This window comes from Dermacentor andersoni, chromosome 2, assembly GCF_023375885.2.
Source record: "Dermacentor andersoni chromosome 2, qqDerAnde1_hic_scaffold, whole genome shotgun sequence".
Lineage (NCBI taxonomy): Eukaryota > Metazoa > Arthropoda > Arachnida > Ixodida > Ixodidae > Dermacentor > Dermacentor andersoni.
The window spans coordinates 241,007,088-241,028,015 of NC_092815.1; the positions used below are offsets into that span (position 1 = coordinate 241,007,088).

General features: G+C 45.3%; 1 protein-coding gene across 2 annotated transcripts in view; it reads left to right on the plus strand.

Annotated features, from left to right (window-relative positions):
- Bcs1 (mitochondrial chaperone BCS1) overlaps positions 1-20,928 on the plus strand; it is a 95,791-nt gene that overhangs the window by 38,517 nt on the left and 36,346 nt on the right. For both annotated transcript variants that reach the window (XM_050186697.2, XM_050186698.2), the window contains exons 7-8: positions 432-601; positions 3,398-3,515. In XM_050186697.2, the coding sequence (XP_050042654.1) occupies positions 432-601; positions 3,398-3,515 (288 nt within the window). The remainder of the gene's footprint in view (positions 1-431; positions 602-3,397; positions 3,516-20,928) is intronic.

Here is a 20,928-nt window from a genome sequence, read left to right on the forward strand (position 1 = left end):
TAAAGGGGCCTAAAAAACAGTCGCTGTCAAGTGCCTATATGAGGTAAAATTATGCCAATGGTTGATGAGCTGTACTATGGGCACGAAAGATACATTGTGAAACAATGATGATATAGTAAAATATGTTGGAGGTAAACATTTGCATGAAGCACTACTGCCTTAGCAGAGCCCTTGAAATGCAAGGACCTGGAGGCGTGTGCTATACAGAACCACTATCACAGCGGCATCCTCTTGAAAGAGGATGTGCTATGAATTTATAGGACTAAAAACATGCAATTCGACATCATTCAAGAATCCTATAGCTGCTTTGGTGTCGAACGGTTCTGCGCCAAGATACGTTACAGGATGGAGAGGGCTGTACTAGAACTATGTAGTGCAACTTCACACCCATGATCAAAAACCAACCATGAGCTTTCATTGGCCCCGTGCAGCACAGCTCTGGCGGGCGCCCTCGAGTACAGCATCTGTGTACTCAACCTGAGTGAGCGGGGCCTCTCGGACGACCGGCTGCAGCACCTCATGTCAGTGGCACCCCAGCAGAGCATCATTCTGCTCGAGGACATCGATGCCGCTTTTGTCAGCCGGGAGGAGAGCAGCACAGGTGGGTGATGGCGGCGGTTCCCACTCTCTTACTATGTTCATCATGGCCAATGCGATAGAAAAAGCCTCTCCCTACAGTCTTGAGTTATCTCTTTCCTGTGTCAGCCAACTCTATCTTGCCTATTTCAAGCTGACTGTTGTAACAACACCTTCAGGGTAGCCAGCTTTGCAAAGTTTTTTTTATCTGACCATCCACACACTGTTTTATTAAGTGTTGGCAAGACTTGATCACCACCGAGCAGACGCAGGAAAAGGCCATGCCATTTTTGACAAGTTTGAAATAGCATGAACGAAAGCTTAGGAGGGCTTTCGCAGATCAGGACACCTATTTCGAGCATACCTGTGAACCCCCAAGCACTAGCTGCAGGTTTAGGAACTGAATCCTATGTTCTTTTGGAGTCTCGAACAAAAAGTCCGAAACCTAGCCCTTGCTCTTTGAATACATTTAGCACATCCGCTACCTTGTGGTTGACTGACCGGCCACAGCTCTTGGTTTTTTATTTTTTATGAGCTTAGCCATGGCACAATTACCCTTTTATAATTTACTTTATTTTTTTCTCATTTTTGGAAAGTGCGGGGTAGGGTGTTGGTGTGCACTTATGCAATGGTGTACTTTGCTTTTGATCCCCGTGTCGACTGATAAATATACGCGTTTTTCCAAAAATAAACTTTAGTTTTAAGTAGCGTTCGTCGTGTCTGACTTTCTGTCTTGTGTCCTCATTTTCTGCTCTTTAAAAGTCAATTACGAATTCTTACAAACTCACCCAAATTTCAGTTCTTGTTTTGTACACACTAGAGTAGACTTCAGTTGATTCAACTCTGGTTAATTCGAATTTCCGGCTAAGTCGATCCCTATCGATGGTTCCGGCAGGCGTCCAAGCGTTTCAGTGCGCCCAAACTTCAAGTATTTCGATCTCAAAATTGTCCTTCACCAAATAACTCGAACTTGACTAAATAAGCTTCGCAGTGTTGGGCCACCGGGTGAAGCACAATAATGGAAAGGGGCCACTGTCATGGGGCATAGTACGTGTTTATTATTATAGATGCACGCACGAGCTGTCTTCGATCACAGTACCAGTACCGAGACGCCTAATAAGCATACTGGCAACCACTCAGAGCTGTTTATGACGTTGGTGTGGTGATTCGAGTCCTCGTCTTACCCACCATGCGTCTCGTATATCATACCGTTAGCGGGGCATAGTATGCATTCCTTAATTATGTGCGCGCGCACGTGCCCTACACCGAGAAGAGGAGAGAAACCTCATGCTTTAGGAAAGCTATCGAAAGGGAAGGCGGTAAAATGAAAAGCTCTCAAATTCAAGGGGACATGCGTTTAGGACAAAAAAAAAAAAAGAGTGGGGGTCTATATAAAACTCTGAAGGCATGTCAGTAAGCATATTAGACGCCACTGTGCTCGTACTGTGAATGGAGATTGCCCATGTAAATTAAGGAACACGTGCTATGCCTCGTAACAGTAGCACCTTTTCCCCGATTAGTATGCTCCACCACATACCGTGGATGTGATGTCACAAAGCTAACTTTAGAAGCAAACGCTGCCAAGTAATAGCGTGTTTCGGCGTTTTTGTCTCTTGTTTAATTCGACCCACCGGATAATTCGATGTTTCGTCGGTCTCGCCAGGGTCGAATTAACAGAAGTCGTCTGTATTACATGACCTGTCCCGATTTCTTTCCTGCTTCTCGGTACCATCAGCTTGAATAACTGATGTCCTCGTTTGGTCTCCAATACGTGCTGCCATCCTCCTGTTCCTTAAACTTACGCATGAAGCCGCAAATGAACGGCTTTAATGCACTTCGAGTGGTGCCTTTCGTTGAAGCAGTCCTCTGTTTATATTTGTGGCTTCATGAATTTGCACTTGCATTATGAAGTTGACTTGCCATTGTGGCCCTGCGAAAGTGGATGCCCAGCGAAGCTGTTGCGAAACCAGCACTACAACTGCTGAGGGGAGTATGCAATGCTTTTTTGATGGTTCGGATGCTTGTTTTGAGCTTGTTTTTTTATTGACATGAATGCTATTTTGTGTCTTGTATGGATGATTTCAATGAATGTATGTACTGTTCGCTTCACTTTGCCGAGCGCTTGTGGCCTCTGCCTTAAGGGGGTATGAGCCATTGCATTTTTTACTTGCTTACAGGGGTATTTCTATGCAATTTGCATAGATAATATTTGGGTTTTATAAATGCATTGATAGTAGTAATTCAATTAATTTCTGTAGGAAGTTGCAAGGTGGAGGTATCTTCACGTTAAGAATGGTTTGCATTCATTTGACTGTAGCAGATGGCTACAGACAGACTCTTGCTGGTGTGCTTGAACAGCAGAGATTTTAGTTCCAAAAAAATTTATCCTTCATAGAATGGGTTTTGATCCCTGAACTGTGTTTTTAGTATTGGTGTTCTGCTATGTGAGCTAACCAAGAGGCTAGCAGATGGGAGTGCAAGGCCAAATCATGGTATAAGTTGAAGCACTGGAAGTTTTGCTAGCTCAGATGAGGGAGCAGCCATGATGTGGTGAAGCCAGCAGTTCAGGGTTTGATCCCTTGACCGGGACAGATGTTTCGACCATGAAGTTTGTGTTTAAAGCACACAGAAATTAGTTCTTCTTGTAGCATTTTGTTAGAATTGAATGGCAACTTTTTTCTTGCATTGTGTGCTCTCACATCATCTCCCACAATCTGGGTACAGTGACGAACGGCACTTCAGTTGCATACCTAGCTGCAGCTGGTATTGAAATAGTGTCATCTGTGATGACATCCTAGTGGATTGTTGTGGTTCATTGCAGTGAAGGCAGCCTATGAAGGGCTCAGCAGGGTGACGTTCAGCGGTCTGCTCAACATGCTGGATGGAGTGGCCTCTGCAGAGGCACGAATCGTGTTCATGACCACCAATCATCTGGACCGGTGAGTCCCTCTTGCAAGCATTGTACTGCTGTCTGCTGTGCAAAAGGCGAGTCTGGTTGGCTGATGACATACTGAAATGCAGTGCAAAAAGTACAAAGAAACTAACAAATCTGGCAGTGAAAGTGCAAAGACAAATAGTATTAGTGCAATTCCTTTAACTTCTCTGGTTCTTTGCACGGAAGGAATTGAACGCACAATGCCCGTCCTTGTTTGAAAGATGATAGTTCTTTGCTAGAAGAGCCAATGCTGGGGCTAGTTGGCACTAGCTTGTTTAATACCATCTGCATTAGGGTTGCAAGCTCTTGAGTGAACAAAGTCGGGATGGGGAGGAGCAAGGGAACAGCGGGAGGGCGGTGGCTGGCAACAGCCGACCTGGTCATTGCCAGGAGCCACTAGTCGTTACATGCAACAAACTTCAGCGAGCGTTTTAGTCCTAATGTGTCACAATTTTCAACAAGAAAGGTGCAGTATAGTTGCTTGACTAACAAGGCTATCAGTACAGAGAGAAGTGCTGTGAACAGCTAGAGCCTACAACACAGCTAGAACCACAACAAAAACGAAATTGGCTTTATGTTTATCTCAGTAGAGCAGAAAAAGGAATACTGTGCAAATGAGGTGTCACACATGAAAAGGAAATCTGGTCTAGTTTTGTTATACAGTAGGAAACGAAATAAAGGTCAGGACATTTGGCCATCATGACTTGATCAAGTCGATGCACAGGGCATATACTGATAAGTCAGGACTGTCCCGCTAAATCTGGGACGCTTGGCATTCCTAGTCTGGATCTATTGTCTGTCCTTGCGCCTTATTTCACAGTAGTGTGATGCAATCAGTCAGCTAGTTTTTTGCACTTTTTAGCCATAAGAGACCTATCGAGGCTGCTGGATAATCTGCAGAAGAAAGTGCTGGAAGAAAGCGATATTTTTGGCTGTGAAAACTGAAGATGTAACTAGGTTTGACGAAAAGGCAACAAAGATGGCATATTTTCAATTACGGTGAGTGTGAAAGTGACTCTGAAACTCAGATTGGTGGATTACAATTGAACTGCATTTGTTGAATACTCATCAGAAAACCTCTGTTGAAGGCCATCGGTGCCAATAACCCACCGTCCAGCCTTCAGTAGAGACATTGCCAAAGAGCTCACGTCTCTGTGCAACAGGCACAGGAAGCCAAAGCCTCTTGAACGATGCTCAAGGATGTAGATGCAGAATGCATATAAACTGTGCATGGCTTTATTGTGAAAGAGGTGCTTGAAGAAAGTTCGCACTCCTGAGAACAGCGGAGTGTCTCTGCAGCAGTGTTTGAGCATTGGCTGTGCTAGAGTTCAATGCATGCAGCATCATGTGCTATGTGTGTCTCGTCCTTCCTTTTGTCTTTGTCTCTTAGCCATATTTGCATACTTGCAATGCTGAACCATATCATCCAACTAGCTGTGTTCACCAAGAGAGTGGTTCTTGAATTGGAGCTGTATTGTGGAGTTCAAATGAGCAAGCACGTCCACCGTGTAACTATGGGATTCACAGGCTGTCTACCAACCAGGAAAACGGGAATTCTCAGGGATTTAGAATAGTCTGGAGATACTCAGGGAAAACTCGGGAAATTTTTGCTTCAATCAGGGACAATTAGCGGTCATTTTATTAAAAAGGAACGAAAGTCGCGCTGCTGCTGGCTCGAGTAAAAGAGAGGAATCGAAACGAATTCTCTTTGACGCCTTGTCGTTGGCTGGAGGAGTTGCCAATGCACAGTCAGCAACCGATTTGCCGGACGCCCGATTTTTGGGAAATGCCCGATAATGCGGACGGATTCGCGGCACCACCACGTGCCCCATAGAGTGAAATGAATAAGAACGTCTGTAATTTCAGACGCAAGAACCCTTCACTGTCCGGTTTTCCGGACTTTTTGCCGCGGCCGCAAGTCCGAAACAGCATTAATCAAAGCCAACACTGCCGTTTTGATTATCTCGCCGCCTCGAACCAGCGCTCTCGCACGCAGATCCGCTGGCAGCCGTAGCCACCACCGCGGCAACACGAAGTCCAGCTGCTTCGACGTTCGCCATTAAAGTTCTTACCGTTCAGTGTCGCGTTTTTCATTGAGAGAATTCGCCGCTGTCAGTAATGGCACCCACTCCGCCTCTGAAATACTCGCGATTGGCTTCAAAGCTTAGAAAGCATGGCGCGTTGCATAATACCGGTTGCCGAAAGGCAGCTTTGCCTCAGCGTACGTGAAGTATTGCGGTGAAACTTCACAAGTGTCATCATCATTATCATCAGCCTGGTTACGCCCACTGCAGGGCAAAGGCCTCTCCCATACTTCTCCAACAACTCCGGTCATGTACTAATTGTGACCATGTCATCCCTGCAAACTTCTTAATCTCATCCACCCACCTAACTTTCTGCTGCCCCCTGCTACGCTTCCCTTCCCTTGGAATCCAGTCCGTAACCCTTACTGACCATCGGTTACCTTCCCTCCTCATTACATGTCCTGCCCATGCCCAATTCTATTCCTTGATTTCAACTAAGGTGTCATTAACTCGCGTTTGTTCCCTCACCCAATCTGCTCTTTTCTTATCCCTTAACGTTACACCCATCATTCTTCTTTCCATAGCTCGTTGCGTCGTCCTCAATTTAAGTAGAACCCTTTTCGTAAGCCTCCAGGTTTCTGCCCCGTAGGTGAGTACTGGTAACACACAGCTATTACACACTTTTCTCTTGAGGGATAATGGCAACCTGCTCTTCATGATCTGAGAATGCCTGCCAAACGCACCCCAGCCCATTCTTATTCTTCTGATTATTTCCGTCTCATGATCCGGATCCGCCGTCACTACCTGCCCTAAGTAGATGTACTCCCTTACCACTTCCAGTGCCTCGCTGCCTATTGTATATTGCTGTTCTCTTCTGAGACTGTTAAACATTACTTTAGTTTTCTGCAGATTAATTTTTAGACCCACTCTTCTGCTTTGCCTCTCCAGGTCAGTGAGCATGCATTGCAATTGTTCCCCTGAGTTTAGTTTACTAAGCAAGGCAATATCATCAGCGAATCGCAAGTTACTAAGGTATTCTCCATTAATTTTATCCCCAATTTTTCCCAATCCAGGTCTCCGAATACCTCCTGTAAACACGCTGTGAATAGCATTGGAGAGATCGTATCTCCCTGCCTGACGCCTTTCTTTATTGGGATTTTGTTGCTTTCTTTATGGAGGACTACGGTGGCTGTGGAGCCGCTATAGATATCTTTCAGTATTTTTACATACGGCTCGTCTACACCCTGATTCTGTAATGCCTCCATGGCTGCTGAGGTTTCGACAGACTCAAACGCTTTCTCGTAATCAATGAAAGCTATATATAAGGGTTGGTTATATTCGGCACATTTCTCTATCACCTGATTGATAGTGTGAATATGGTCTATTGTTGAGTAGCCCTTACGGAATCCTGCCTGGTCCTTTGCTTAACAGAAGTCTAAGGTGTTCCTGATTCTATTTGCGATTACCTTAGTAAATAGTTTGTAGGCAACTGACAGTAAGCTGATCGGTCTATAATTTTTCAAGTCTTTGGCGTCCCCTTTCTTCACACAAGTGTGGGAATGGGGCAATTGTCACGGGACCCAGTATGTATTCCTTAATTATACACGCGCCCACCCACCGTCTCCTGTCACAGTTCGAGCACAGATATGCCTAATAAGTGTACTGGCAGGCCTTCAGAGCTTTTCTGGAAGTTGAGCCCTTAAGGGTAGTAAAAGACGTGCATTCATTTTTTCGGACTGCCTGGCTTGATTTTGTGGACGTTTTGGTGGCCCCCAGGAAGTCCGAAAAATCGGACGTTGACTGTAAAACTGACCAGGAGAATGGTTCAAATGGTTCGTGGGGCGAACGCACGCCAAAACGAGGACAAGAACAGAAATGACAGTCGCACTTAGGAATGATCGGGAAAGGCCTCCTCTTTGAAGGAGCTTGAGCTAAACAAGCAAAGTCTAGGCTGACGCAAAGATGCAAGTGTCCCTCTGCCAAACCAAAATAAACTCTTTAAGGCAGTGAAAGGCAACACTGAGGCATTGTGCACGTGCTGAGAGTATGTGAGGACAGTTGAGGTTGACTTTGCAGCTGCTGAGAAAATCTCACTTGTCACAAAGTTCGGGCCTAGTACCAATGATCTTGCTATCACTTGATAAAAATAGCTCATTTTCGAAAAGATTTGCTTCTGTATGCATCTCCTTTTTATTCATATTTGAATATGTTTGACTCGATTTGCAATGGGCTTTATCATTTTTTTCAAAGATATTCGCTGGGCATTTTACTATCCCTTCCCTTCAGTTTTTTATTTTGAATAAAATAAACACTACTTCTTGCTATTCAAACTGGAATTAAGTTTTTTCTTTAATGCTTACTTTAGAGTGACAGCATCGGGTGACATGGTGCCAGCCTGTCTTGACATAAAATAAAGCTCTGTGTCACTCAGGGAAAACCTGGAAAACTCGGGGAACTTGAAAATGTCAACTTGGTAGACACCCAGGGAAAGCATTTCACGAGCACAGACGAGGCTGCTGACACCTGAAAGGCAGTTGCTGCTGAGCAGTGTCACTTTGAAGAAAAGGGCACAATGCAGTGAATATGGTGAATAGTGAATTATCACTATACACCAGAAAGTAGCATGTTCTGCAATATTTAAGTTTATTTTCCCCAGTTTGCACATTTTGTCCAAGCAACATCATTGGAAAAGCTATTGTTTCCCAACGTCATTGATAAAGTGACTTTCAAAGTAGTTTCTAAAGTGAAATTTTCTCAGAAACAATGTAAGGTACTCTTTAGGTTTCTAAATACTTTTTAACACAAGTGATGCAATCTTCTTTTTTTGAGCATGTCACTAAACTGAGGTAACGAGGTCACTAAATTCTCATTAAAATTTTCTCTATTGTTGCTAAAAATTTTGCTAGAACAGCCAAGTGATTTTCATATAAAGTAGGCATTCTTGTAACATTATAATATAAGCTAAGATGGCGTAATGCTACTACCAAAGTGTTGTGCATTCATCTAGTGTCCATGCCAGTGAAGAATAAGTGGTGAATTTATCAGCAGGGTGTAGAGAACTTCATTTAATTTATTCATACATATAGAAACTATGCATGATGACAGCCAAAATCCTGCATTTACCTCTGGATTTCAAGATGAAAAATTTTACAAGGTTCAAATGACCACGGGTCACGTGATTGTCCCACAACAAAGATGCACTTTGACCACATTATGAATACAAAATTTCTAGCTTTAAGCGCTCGTGTCAGAAAAAATAAATATGCGACACAATCTTGGTCATTGTGTTTACACGGCGATGAAAATTATATGAGCTTTATACAGGCAAAATATTAGATTGCTGCCACTTGATCCACTTGAATGCTCCATGCAGTATTGATTTGTCCAAGAGCCGTGTCAAAAAAAGTCAGTGCATTGATTTGTGTCAACAATGCCAGCCCATCTTATCTGTATGCCTGAGTTCTTATAGTTCATATGTCCAATTATTCAGTTTAAATCTATTGCAATAAGTCTAGATAATTTACTGCTACGCTTGTGAACATCTAGCGGTCAAACTTAATGTGAATCTACAGCATCCATAGCATTTTAAGAACCCTTCTAATAGCTTTCCGAAAGAAAGAAAAAGAAAGAGATGTCACAAAAAGTGGCGCAGTTAACCGCAGCCTTCGTAAGTACAGACCATGGTTGCTTCATCATGGCCACAGAGTTCATATGCTGTACAACCAATTTCGATGGTCTTTCTCTACCTATTGAATAATAAAACACGTTCTAGAAAGTAATTTTTGAAGCAACTTTCTTAACTTCAAAGTCGCTAAAATGTCGCCAATTGTTCTGTCACCTTGCTAAAAAATAGTTGCTGGTTGCTAAAGAAAAAGAAAATGTTGCTAAACATACGAGTTACTTAATCTAGCGACAAAATTGCTAAGACGACAACACTGATATTATCAACGCAAGAAACACATTTGGTTTTCAAGTGACAGGATCTTTACAGAACCGAAGTAAATGAAAAAATGGTTGCCCTATTCTGCACTACATACCATGTAGCGCAGAATAGCAGAAAGTGCAGAAACGTGTAAAACGTGTTCAGAGTTTCTGTCTTTATTGTCACGCAGTCTGTCGTAGTATATCATCCCGTTTTCTTTATATCGTTTGGCTGGCATTGCACTTCATGCGATAGTGTACCCTTTCCATTTCTGTCTTGCAATTTTGTACCGCATTTCACTGAAGGCCGTTTTGCTGTCGAGATGACTCATCGATGTTAAGTATTTTGTTACTTTTACCACCTGTGCTTAGCTGTTTCAAGTTTTTGTCACATGTTCATTTTTCTTCAATTTGTCGCCCCCTGCAATAATGCCCTTGTGGTGCTGCAGGTACTTGTATAAATAAAATAAATAAATATTGAATGTACTAGATAATGAGTATATCTCCTTTGTTCTTGAAATAACTTTCCTAAGCTTGATATGATGACTATAGCTTCTTTTTTCTGTTTATGCTAAAGTGATAAAGTTCAAAGTGTATTCTAATGACAAAACGGTAAATCAACCCACAAAATTTGATTAAACTTGGTTAGAGAGTTCAAAAGTTTATCTTCAGCCTAGCATTCCCTTAAGAAAGGAGGCACTTGATAAAGGTTCAAGTGTTGTCTTCATGGCTGACGACAAGTTAGGAAAAATATGCACCCCCATGCAAAGAAAGAAAGAAAAACCAGTTGAACTGCACTAAAAGACCTGATCAGTGTTATGTAAAGCATACCAACAAGCTCACTGAATGAAGAATGGGTGCAGTTAATAAAGTTATGTTTAGCTGCGGTCGCTTTTGTGCAGGGCAGTCAGGGCATTGCATCAGTTACAGATTAATTGAATCTAGATGTTCGTTGACCACTGCAACACTGTCTAACGTTTTGCTACACTGTCACGATTGCAAGTGTACTCCAAGGTTACCAGAAAGTACTACAGCTTTGTTTAGAGACAAGAATGAGGACGTTCACCTGATGGTTAAGGCTTGGCATACTGTTAATATTGATAGCACGTGCATTATTCAGCACTCAATTATCTTGCACCCAGAGGAATTTTCATGCCTAAACATTTATTTTTTGTGAGCACCCGCACATGTCGATGATTGATGGGCTTTCGCTGCCTTCCCTTGAGCATGCACAGATCGGTTTTGGGTCTTTCTTCTCTGCTACCACTGTGTGACCTCTCAGTTGACAGTCGGTATTTGTGCAGTGCTTTTCATTGCTTGTCGCGTGCACATTTGCACACCTGCCTTTCAGTAACATGAATTCCTACCAACTTGCTCAACTTTCAGTAATATTAAACTTAGTCAATTACGATTAATCATATTGACACACACACATTGTTTACCTTTTCCTGGTGACCGTTTTTCACCAGCTAACGAAGTTAGCGTTTGGTGCAATGAACAACTTTCTCGAATGTTGTCGGCGATTATGTATGAAAAATCCTATATAATCAGATTGCATGCACAAATTGAACAGTGATGTATATTGTCACGGGTATAAAACTATTTACACGGTGTATTTGCAAGGCGTATATAAACAGCAGCTGCGAATCCAGAGAGGCTTTCGCCACTTCGTTGTCTTCACCGTCGACGACCTTGTCCTCTTTTTCCACCGTAACACGACCCCAGGCAGAAAAACACTGTCCCGGTGCTTCAGACGGGGCCGTCGGTAAGGGCATAGTAAGGTTCAAGCCGAGAGACGTGTACGACGTCAGATGATGTGGAACCAGGTGGCATGACGGAGGTCACGGGGATTATCTCGTGACATTGGTCACTTGACGTAGAACACAGTAAGGGCCTTTGTAGCATGGAAGGAGTTTCTCGGAGAGCCCCACTCGGCGGCAAGGGGACCAAAGTAGCACGAGAGAGCCTGGTGAAAAATATGTCGCGATGGCAGCGATTGTAAGCATGCCGTTGAGATTCCTGCGATGCCAACAGACGAGTATGGGCAAGCTGGCGCGCATGGTCAGCGTGGGCGACGGCATCGCAGGCATACTCGGTCCTCGAATCCTGTATCAAAGGGAGCGAAGTGTCCAATGGTAGTACAGGGTCACGACCGAAGAGTTAGTAAAAGGGGGAGTACCCAGCAGTATCAGGGTGTGAGGAATTATAGGCGAACGTGACATAAGGGAGAGCCACATCCCAGTCCTTGCGGTCGGGTGAAACATATTTCGATAGCATGTCAGTAATGGTCTGATTAAGTCACTCAGTAAGGCCGTTGGTCTGGGGATGATAGGAGGTAACCAGTTTGTGCTTGGTAGAACATGAGCGTAGTATATCGGCGATGACTTGGGAGAGAGAAGTGCGGCCGCGGTCAGTAAGGAGCTGTCGCGGGATGCCGTGTACTAAAATGATATCCCGGAGGAGGAAATCTGCGACGTCAATAGCGCAGCTCGTGGGAAGTGCCTGAGTGATTGCATAGCGCGTTGCGTAATCAGTAGTGACAGCGATCCACCTGCTTCCGGAGCTGGACTCGGGGAAGGGGAGAAGGAGATCCAAACCCACGCGAAAGAAAGGCTCAGGTGGAATGTCGATCGGCTGTAAATACAAGGCAGGAAGCATTGCTGGCTATTTGCAATGTTGACAGAGCATGCAAGCACCTACATAGCGCCGTAGGGAGCGTGCAAGGCCGAGCCAGTAGAAGCGGCGGCGCACACGGTTGTAAGTGCGAGCAAACCCAAGGTGTCCGGCAGTTAGGGCATCATCTGAAGCACGGTTGAGCGGAAGTGTTGAGGAACCACAAAGAGAAGGGGAGGACCATCAGGATGAAAACTGCGTCGGTACAATATCCCGTCGTTGAGAACGAACCACCGTAATGATGGATCAGTAGGAGCTGATTCCGTTCGGTCGATGAAAGTCCTCAAAGTAATGTCATGGCATTGCTCGTTGGCGATGTCCAAAAGCTGGGAAATGGAAAAAACACTTGCGGAAGCGTCCATGTCGGCGTTGGCGAGCGTGTGTACAGGGTAGCGGGACAAGCAGTCGGCGTCCTTGTGTAGCCGACCAGACCTATACACCACCAAATAGGAATACTCTTCCAGCCGCAAAGCCCATCGTCCAAGCCTCCCTGTGGGATCTTTAAGGACGAAAGCCAACAGAGGGGGGTGTGGTGGTCCGTTACAATAGAAAAGGGCCTGCCGTATAAATAGGGGCGGAATTTCGCCACTGCCCACACAATGGCCAAACATTTGTGCTAGGTAATAGAGTAGTTCCACTCCGCAGGCGACAAAAGACGGCTAGCGTACGTAATGACACGTTCATAGCCCTGTTGAAGTTGTGCCAAGACGGCACCAATTTCGTGGCCACTGGCATCGGTGCACACCTCTGTAGGGGCTGGAGTAGCGAAGTGTCCTAGAATCGGTGGAGTGGTGAGCATGGTGGTGAGGCGAGAGAAGGTGGTGGCCTGAGACGATCCCCGTGGAAACGGCACACTTTTCTTCAGGAGATCTGTGAAAGGGCGTGCTATGGCGGCAAAATCTTTAACAAAGCAGCGGAAGTAAGAGCAAAGGCCCACGAAACTTCCGACATATTTTGTGGACCATGGAACAGGGAACTCTTTCACAGTGTGAATTTTCTCTGGATCCAGTTGGATGCCAATCGCACTGACGACATGTCCAAGAATAGTAATCTGACAGTGGCTGAAGTTACATTTCTTGGAGTTGAGCTGTAGACCGAAGTACAGCTGAAAGGCGCACAATGTGTTTGCTGAATGAGGGCGAGAACACAATAACATCATCTAGGTAGCATAGACAAGTCGACCACTTGAATCCTTGGAGTAATGAGTCCATCATACGCTCAGAGGTAGCTGGAGCGTTGCAAAGCCCAAAAGGCATAACTTTGAAGTGGTAAAGACCATCAGGCACCAAAGGCGGTAAAGGCGGTCTTTTCATGATCTAGATCAATGACAGCGATTTGCCAATATCCAAACCATAAGTCAATGGACGAAAAATACTGCGCCCTGTATAGGCAATTGAGGGCGTCATTGATACAGGGTAGTGGGTAGATGTCCTTTTTTGTGATGCGTTTGAGGTGGCGATAATCGGCGCAGAATCTCCTTGAGCTGTCCTTCTTTTTGACCAGCATGACAGGGGACGCCCAGGGACTTGACGATGGCTCAATGATGTCTTTCGCTAGTATCTTGTCTGCTTTCGTTTTGATAACATGACGCTCTGAAGCTGACACTCAGTAGGGTCGCCGATAGATGGGTGGATTACTGCCTGTATGTGTACAATGTTTGACAAGTGATGTCTGGCCTATGGGGCGGTTGTTCAGGTCAAATATATCCTTGTAGGAAAGCAATAGACTGCAGAGCTGTTCAGTCTCTGCAGGAGTGAGATTCGGGGCGATAATTTTCCTAATGTCGTTGTCAGTACATTTGGCAAACCGGAAAGGCTAACAGGAAGCGTCAAGGCAAGAGTCTCACTGCAACCAACTTCAACAGCAGAAATTGTAGCCAGGGTGATATCTTTAGGCAGAATTTGCTTAGCGAGCCCGAAATTCACCACAGGGAGATACGTGCAATTGTCTGTGACCCTCAGTATTGTATGCGGGACAGTAACATTGTGGGTGAGAACGATGGCAGTTATGGGAGCGGAGATGTAATCACCATAGGGAACTGGCGGAGAAGGCTACATATTGATGTATGTCAAGACCTGTGGTGGAACGTGAACAAAATCAGTCGGTCTTAGGTGAATTTCGTGTGGTGTCGGAAGAATGTCGAGTAGAGGCACATCAAGACGCACAGTACTTAAGAAACAATCGATGAGCGCTGAATAGGCGGAGAAAAAGTCTAGGCCTAGTATGAGGTCATGGGGGCAGTGTTCAAGCACAGTGAAAAGAACGACAGTATAGCGGCCAGAAATTCTCACACGTGCAGTACACATTCTGACCATGGTCACCATGCTAACGTCGGCGATTCGTACAAACTGAGTAACGGCAGGCGTAACAATTTTCTTTAAATGGTGGCGTAGGCGGCTCATCATAATCAATCATAATCCAGTACCTATAAGTGCTGTGACGCGTGTGCCATCAACTTGGACGTCAAGAAGGTTATGTCTCGTAAACAGCGTCAAAGGAGGATTTTGTGGCGAATCCGACATTGCAGCGCCACGTCGAGGTGCCACATTGCCTAGTTTTTTTGTTGGGATGGTCCTGGGTAGGCCGGCGAGGGCGAGCGGTAAAGCTGGGGCAGACGTGGCTGGCAACGTTGAGGTGAGGGCGAGCATAGCAGCAAGGCGAGGTAGTGGCGTCGGAAGCGTCGTAGAAGCGACGTGGTGAGGAACTTCAGAGCGAACTTGAATTCCGGAAGGTGTTTCGAGGAGGGGACGGCCAATGGCTCCGGCAGTGATGGGAAATGTGACCGACTCCGCCGCAGCAGAAACAGATCGGCCTGTCGTCAGGTGTATGCCAGTCCGATGGATTCATGGTAGTGTAGGGATAACGGACGCTGTAAGGTGGACTGCGATAGCACCGAGGCATAGGAGCAGGGCGGGTGTCAGGGTGACTCAAGGAGCAGGCGCTGGGAAGAACCATATTAGCGATTTCCTGGTGAACCACGGACTGGATGAGCGATATCGTCTCAGCAATGTTGTTCCAAGACGTCTGTTAAGGCGAGGCAGGAAACGCTGCTTCTGTGTTCGCAGCGTACAATTCGGGTCACATTTTCGCTTGGTGGTGGTGAGCTAGATTGGTCGGTGGAGTCGGTACAGGAAAAGGTCGGTGCAGTATTTGGAAGCCGTGTAAACTGATTGTATATGCGGCGACTCTTCGCCTGCTCAAAACGATGGCATTCCTTCATGATGGCGTCGACAGTCGATAAGTTTCTAAAGACCAGAAGGTTGAATGCGTCGTTCTGCGATGCCTTTGATAATGTGTAAAACCTTGTCCACCTCTGGCATGGACGATTTTATGACAGAGGGCGAGGACGTCCTGAATGTACGAGACATATGACTCGTTAACAGTTTGGGCACACGTGGTGAGTTGTTGCTTGGCGGCTAGTTGTCGACCGGTCGGATTGCCAAAAATGTCGGACAGCTTTTATTTGAACAAGTCCCAGCTGGTTAGCTCTTCCTCATGTGTGTAAAACCATGTTTGCAGTGTTCTGTCGAGGTAGAACACGACATTGGCCAGCATTATGGTTGGATCCCACCTGCTCACCTTACTGACGCGCTCATACATCTTCAACCATTCTTCTACGTCAATACCATCAATGCCGGTGAACTTGCCGGGGTCTCGCAGCTGAGGTAGAGCAACGTACTGGGTATGCGTAGTTTGCAATGCAGCTGCAGTGCCTTCCACTGGAAGCATGGTCCCAGGCTGGGTGAGATGTCCGCTGTGGAGCTCCGTGGCGAAGATGCGTACCCCGCACATCCACCAAAATGTCACAGGTATAAAACTATTTACACGGTGTATTTACAAGGCATATATAAACAGCAGCCGAGAATCCCGAGAGGCTGTCGCCATTTCGTCATCTTCACCGTCGACAACCTTGTCCTCTTTTTCCACCGTAACTATATTATATGAGAGCGCCATCAATCGCACTGCAATGTATGACCAGTAAATTATAAAATCAGATTTCATTGACTGACAACTGTGCTCGCCAGTATCGTTGTGCTTTGAGTGTCACTTGTTTTTCTAGTCACAAGTTTGCCCAATAAAGCGTTAGATTAGTGACTGACAATTTTGCCACTGCTTCGTTCTTCATCGTCATGGCAATGTAACAATATAACTAGAGAATTACTGTCCTAATAGACAAGATGTCAATTAATAAGTTGTAGACAGTTATGCAAAAGCTCAAATTGGGATGTTTGTCTGCTTGTCTACTGTAATATACCGAGTCATCCCCCCAACCGCCCCACCTGAAATTGATAAAATAAGTTGGGTGAGCCATGTCTTGGGGACTAAACAAAAAAATTGGAAAATGCTAGAAAATATAAATTTTTTGTTAGCATCTACCATGGCTTAACAAGAGATACACTAAATCTTTATCATGGGATGTTATTTTGTACCCTGAAAGAAAGAAGGGAGGGAGGTATCCGAGTCACAAACTAGCAAGGTGACGAGTGCTAAAAGCAGATAAGGAAGTGCGTTGTGAGCAAACAAAATTTGGAGGATGCTTAACCTTGACCTTTAAGAATGAACGTGATAGCGTGCATTCAAAGATCCCGGTGTGCTTGTCATGTTTCCTGGCAACTGCAGCTTTCTTGTGAATGCGCAGAGGTGAGCGCCATCTGGATGCTGTTGGTGCAAGGAACTGAGTGAGCTGCATCACTCCATGAATGGTAGAAACACTGGAAAAGGGGGTTTGTGTTCGAGTTTCTGCGTAACAGAATTATGTTTTCTGGCATATTCGAATTATAATCCGACGCTATCATGTCTGTATGTTGTATAAGATTTTTCTGACGCATTTTACTTTGAGGAATTCAATTAGTTCAGTAATGCCTCTGCGCCATGTGGAGGACCTGCGTGGTTGTGGTTTGGAACGATTTTTCATGAAACGACATCCGACGCAAGGCGCCGACACTGGATTTTTTGCGACACGGGATTTTTTTCGACACGGGGCTCTTAACGCTATTGTGTTAAAACTGCTGTATGTGTGTGTGATGTGTACACAGTGGTGGCTATCTGGGCGGGACGGATGACATACCGCTCGACCTAAACCGAGCGTGACAAGCCACGAACGGCTTTCATGGATGAACTGAAAGAAAAAGCTTGTGTTTGACGTTCGAGAAAACCTTTATTTACTTGTCGTCCTCATCAACACCCTCAAAGGAAACATCACATTCATTCCAACGTCGAAACATATGCACAACACTTCAGAAGGCGGCGCTCCCCTCTGTGTAGTCCACTGGAAACTTTAGGCTGTCACTGGTGGCAGCACGCAGTGAAACGTTGAACCGCTTCTTTCATCGGGAGAGGTACTGGTGGGAGGCCTCACAGTTACTGAGGCCCATCTCCCCGGCAAGCTATGTCGCATGCTCTTGAAGGCTCCAGTAGCTTACCGTTCATCCCGCTGCTCTTTCTGTTAGGAAATTCATCAGTCCCTCGTTGACTTCTTCGCTGAAGACTGCAGGGCCACTGTGGATGGTGCGCCTATATGTCCTATTTTTGTGGCACTCTTGCAGCAGCGCTTCGAAGTTCAAGTCTAGCTCCTGCACACGCTTGCAGTCCGCGTTGAAATGATGTTGATGTCATGATTCCGGTAACATTCATTGACCTCCACTTTCTTCTCGACTGTGTAACTGTTTCTCGTCGTGTATAAAAAGGCAGCAACATCACTGGCAGTGACAGTGGGAACACAGACTGCAAGACTGCAGCTTAAGTAGACCCCTTTTGAAAGAAAGCACCACCTGTTGCACACAACTGCATCTGGCTAGGTGCGTCAACAAAACAGTTTCTTTCTGTCTTGTTTTTTCCTTCTTCTTTCTTTCTTATTTTCTTCCGGTCACGACATTTAGGAGGATATTTCTGCAAATTTTGCGGGCTGCGCTGTATGTTCTATAGGGGTGGGCGTTGACTCGGTGGTTTTGACATAATTGATCTTTTGCCTAAATGGGGGGTAGGCGATGACTCAGGCTATTAAGGTTATTTTGCTGAAAAAGAAAACCCGCAAAAGAAGAATACCACATGATTACACACTGACCCGCACTAAAAAGCAGTGCCCTCAAGAAGGCTCGCTGGGTGAGAAATGGATTGTGGCACGAAAGATAACTGTGCATGCACTCTTTCTACGACATGCCAATAGATATCGGAAGTAGAGCTGCAATTGGGGCCAAATACATCTTGGGGTAAATGTGCTGTTATTCAGAGGGACGAAGCACATATACCACACAGGGTGCGATGTGTGGTCTGTGCTTTGTCCAGTTTTGTTACTGCGAATAACAGTGCATTCATCACAAAGAGAGACAGAGAGAGAGAAAAAGAGCTACCGCCATATGTTCCGTACCAATTCCCTGCATCAGGCGAGGTGCAACAGATTAAGCGGTAACTCCTTGCCTACACTATTGTTCTCATTGTGAGGTTTTCCAGCGAGCCCGTGTGACAAGGTGGTGAGTCTGGCTAGTTGGTTAAAGTTCATGTTAAACAGATCTCGAAACGCATCGGCACACAGGTAAAAGGTTACAAAAAAGTAGACAGGACAATGCTTCCTTTCAGAACCGCTGTCTTGTCTGCTTTCTTTGTTTTTTTTTATCCTTTTGTCTGTGTGCCAGTGCACTTCAAGGTCTGCTCTACATGAGCCTGTGAGAAGTATGTTTTTCAAGGCATGCTTCCAAATTAAAAACGAAGGAAAGGAACATGGTTCAACATTTTGAACAAGCCACCCTGACACAAGGAGGACTTATTAACAATCATATGTTTTCAAGATTGCAGCACCGTGTATTGTGGAGAGCCCACAAAAGCAACAGCACACTCCTCTTTTCAATGCCTGCAACGTTCCTTTGATAGCTTGGCATGCAATGAATTCCTCTGATGTCCCAGTATTCCAAGCATTGATTTGTCTATCGCAGCAGTATAGAAGTTAACATAATGCATAGATTTCTTGATGGTTTACTTCTTGCAGCAAAAGCAGTGCAAAGATAAATTTGGCAAAGCATAAAAAATTACTGCTCTTTCAAGGTGCACACAAGCCCTGCTCTTTGCAACTATAGTGGATGCTCTTGGCACCTGCTTTTGTTTTGGTGCAGTAAACAATGCAGCTATAAGTTGGGCACCTGGACAGTGTGTCTTGACATGAATTGCTAATGTGACACAACAGGGAGTATGCATGTAGCATTGCTGTTCAAGGAGGCAAGAATTTTTTTCAGAAACGCACTTATGTTGAGTGAACATCCAAACAGGTGTACCTGGTCATGGGGTTTCGAGCCAAGCATTCTAACCACACGCCACGGTGCTTTGCACAAGCAATCACATAATGCTTGTATCGTTTAATAGTCCTTCCATATTGGAAAATGTCCGGAATGAGCAAAATTAATATCGTGGCAAACTTCTATTTCTGTGCGTGTGTGAAGCAAAGAGTTTGTACGAGGTACAGCAAAGAATACTGCAAGGCTATAGTAACGAATCACATTTAATACAGTGCAGCCTTGAAACATTACTTGGCATATTTAAGGAATAAGATGCAAAAAGATTGCTTGAAAGTTAGAGCCTTTGGCAGAGCACCTGTGCAGTTCAAAAAGGGACATCACTGAACTCAGAACTATGGGGATTCCTGGAGGCATGTGGAACAATGTGCTGCAGATAATGAGGTAGAGGGTTTGGCTTGTTTGCATTATGGTGTCCGTGACATACAGGAGCTTGGTTTTCGTGTCTAAGCATGTTGTGGAGTTGGGGGCTCGTAACGGCAGTTTGCAGTCACAGACTTGAGGGAAGCAGAGTTACTGAAGTCTGTTGCTTTTTTTCTATTTTGACTACGTGGTTTGACATCTAAGGGGCAATAGAGAGGGATATATGTACAGTCTATCCACTTATAACAATATTCAAGTGCCACGAAAATTCTGTTGTTATAACTGATAATTGTTATAACCGGGTTGCACGAAAAAAATCAAAATAGGGGAATGGCAGAGCTGATGTGAGAAAACTATAATGGCGGGGAAGCCATTGCCCCTCCCCACCACCTTCCTCCATCCATCTGCTGATTATGTTCATTCGTTTAAATGCTTCCTGGGTGCTCCAATCGCGTATAACAAGCCACCGCTGTCGGCATTAAAGAATGGCACTGCTATAACTGCAAAGAGGTGTCACGGATTGCAAGCGATATGAGAACATCGCCGAGGCATCGCTTTGGTGGCCACAAAGGGGGCCTTTTAATTAAAGATTGTGAGAAGGCTGCCGCGGCAGCCTGTCAGCTTGAGAAATCCAGAAGAAACGCTTAAGAGAGATCGCCAGAAGCATCTCGCCATGTACACATACTTCTCACTAGCTTGCACGAGACTAGGCTACGTCCGTCAGCCTTGAATGCTTTACGCGAAGCTTGCCGACATCCTTCTCCAAGGCATCCAGGTGCTCCACGTAGTGCAGTGGAAGGTTTCTCGCGAAAACGAAGCCCTGGGGGGACAAAATCATCTGCCAGGGCTCCTGTGAGGACAACATTGAGGTAGCCTGCCCTACCGCGTCATCGCTGCCGTTGTTGCCATCTGATGCAAGCACGTTCGCGACGATCGTCGCATTGGTTAGAAGCACTTACAGTTTCCAAACCTATAGCCGTGCGCTTTCTTTTCACCGGCAACAATGTGCAATGCCGATGATCTGTGGGCAGATCAGCCATCTTCCCTTTCAGCAGCGAGTCAAGCGAGGCTGAGAAACCGTGTGGCCAGGAATGATTTCGACGCAACCAACAAAGACGGACGCGCACGATTAAGCTGTTTGCAGAACTGCACT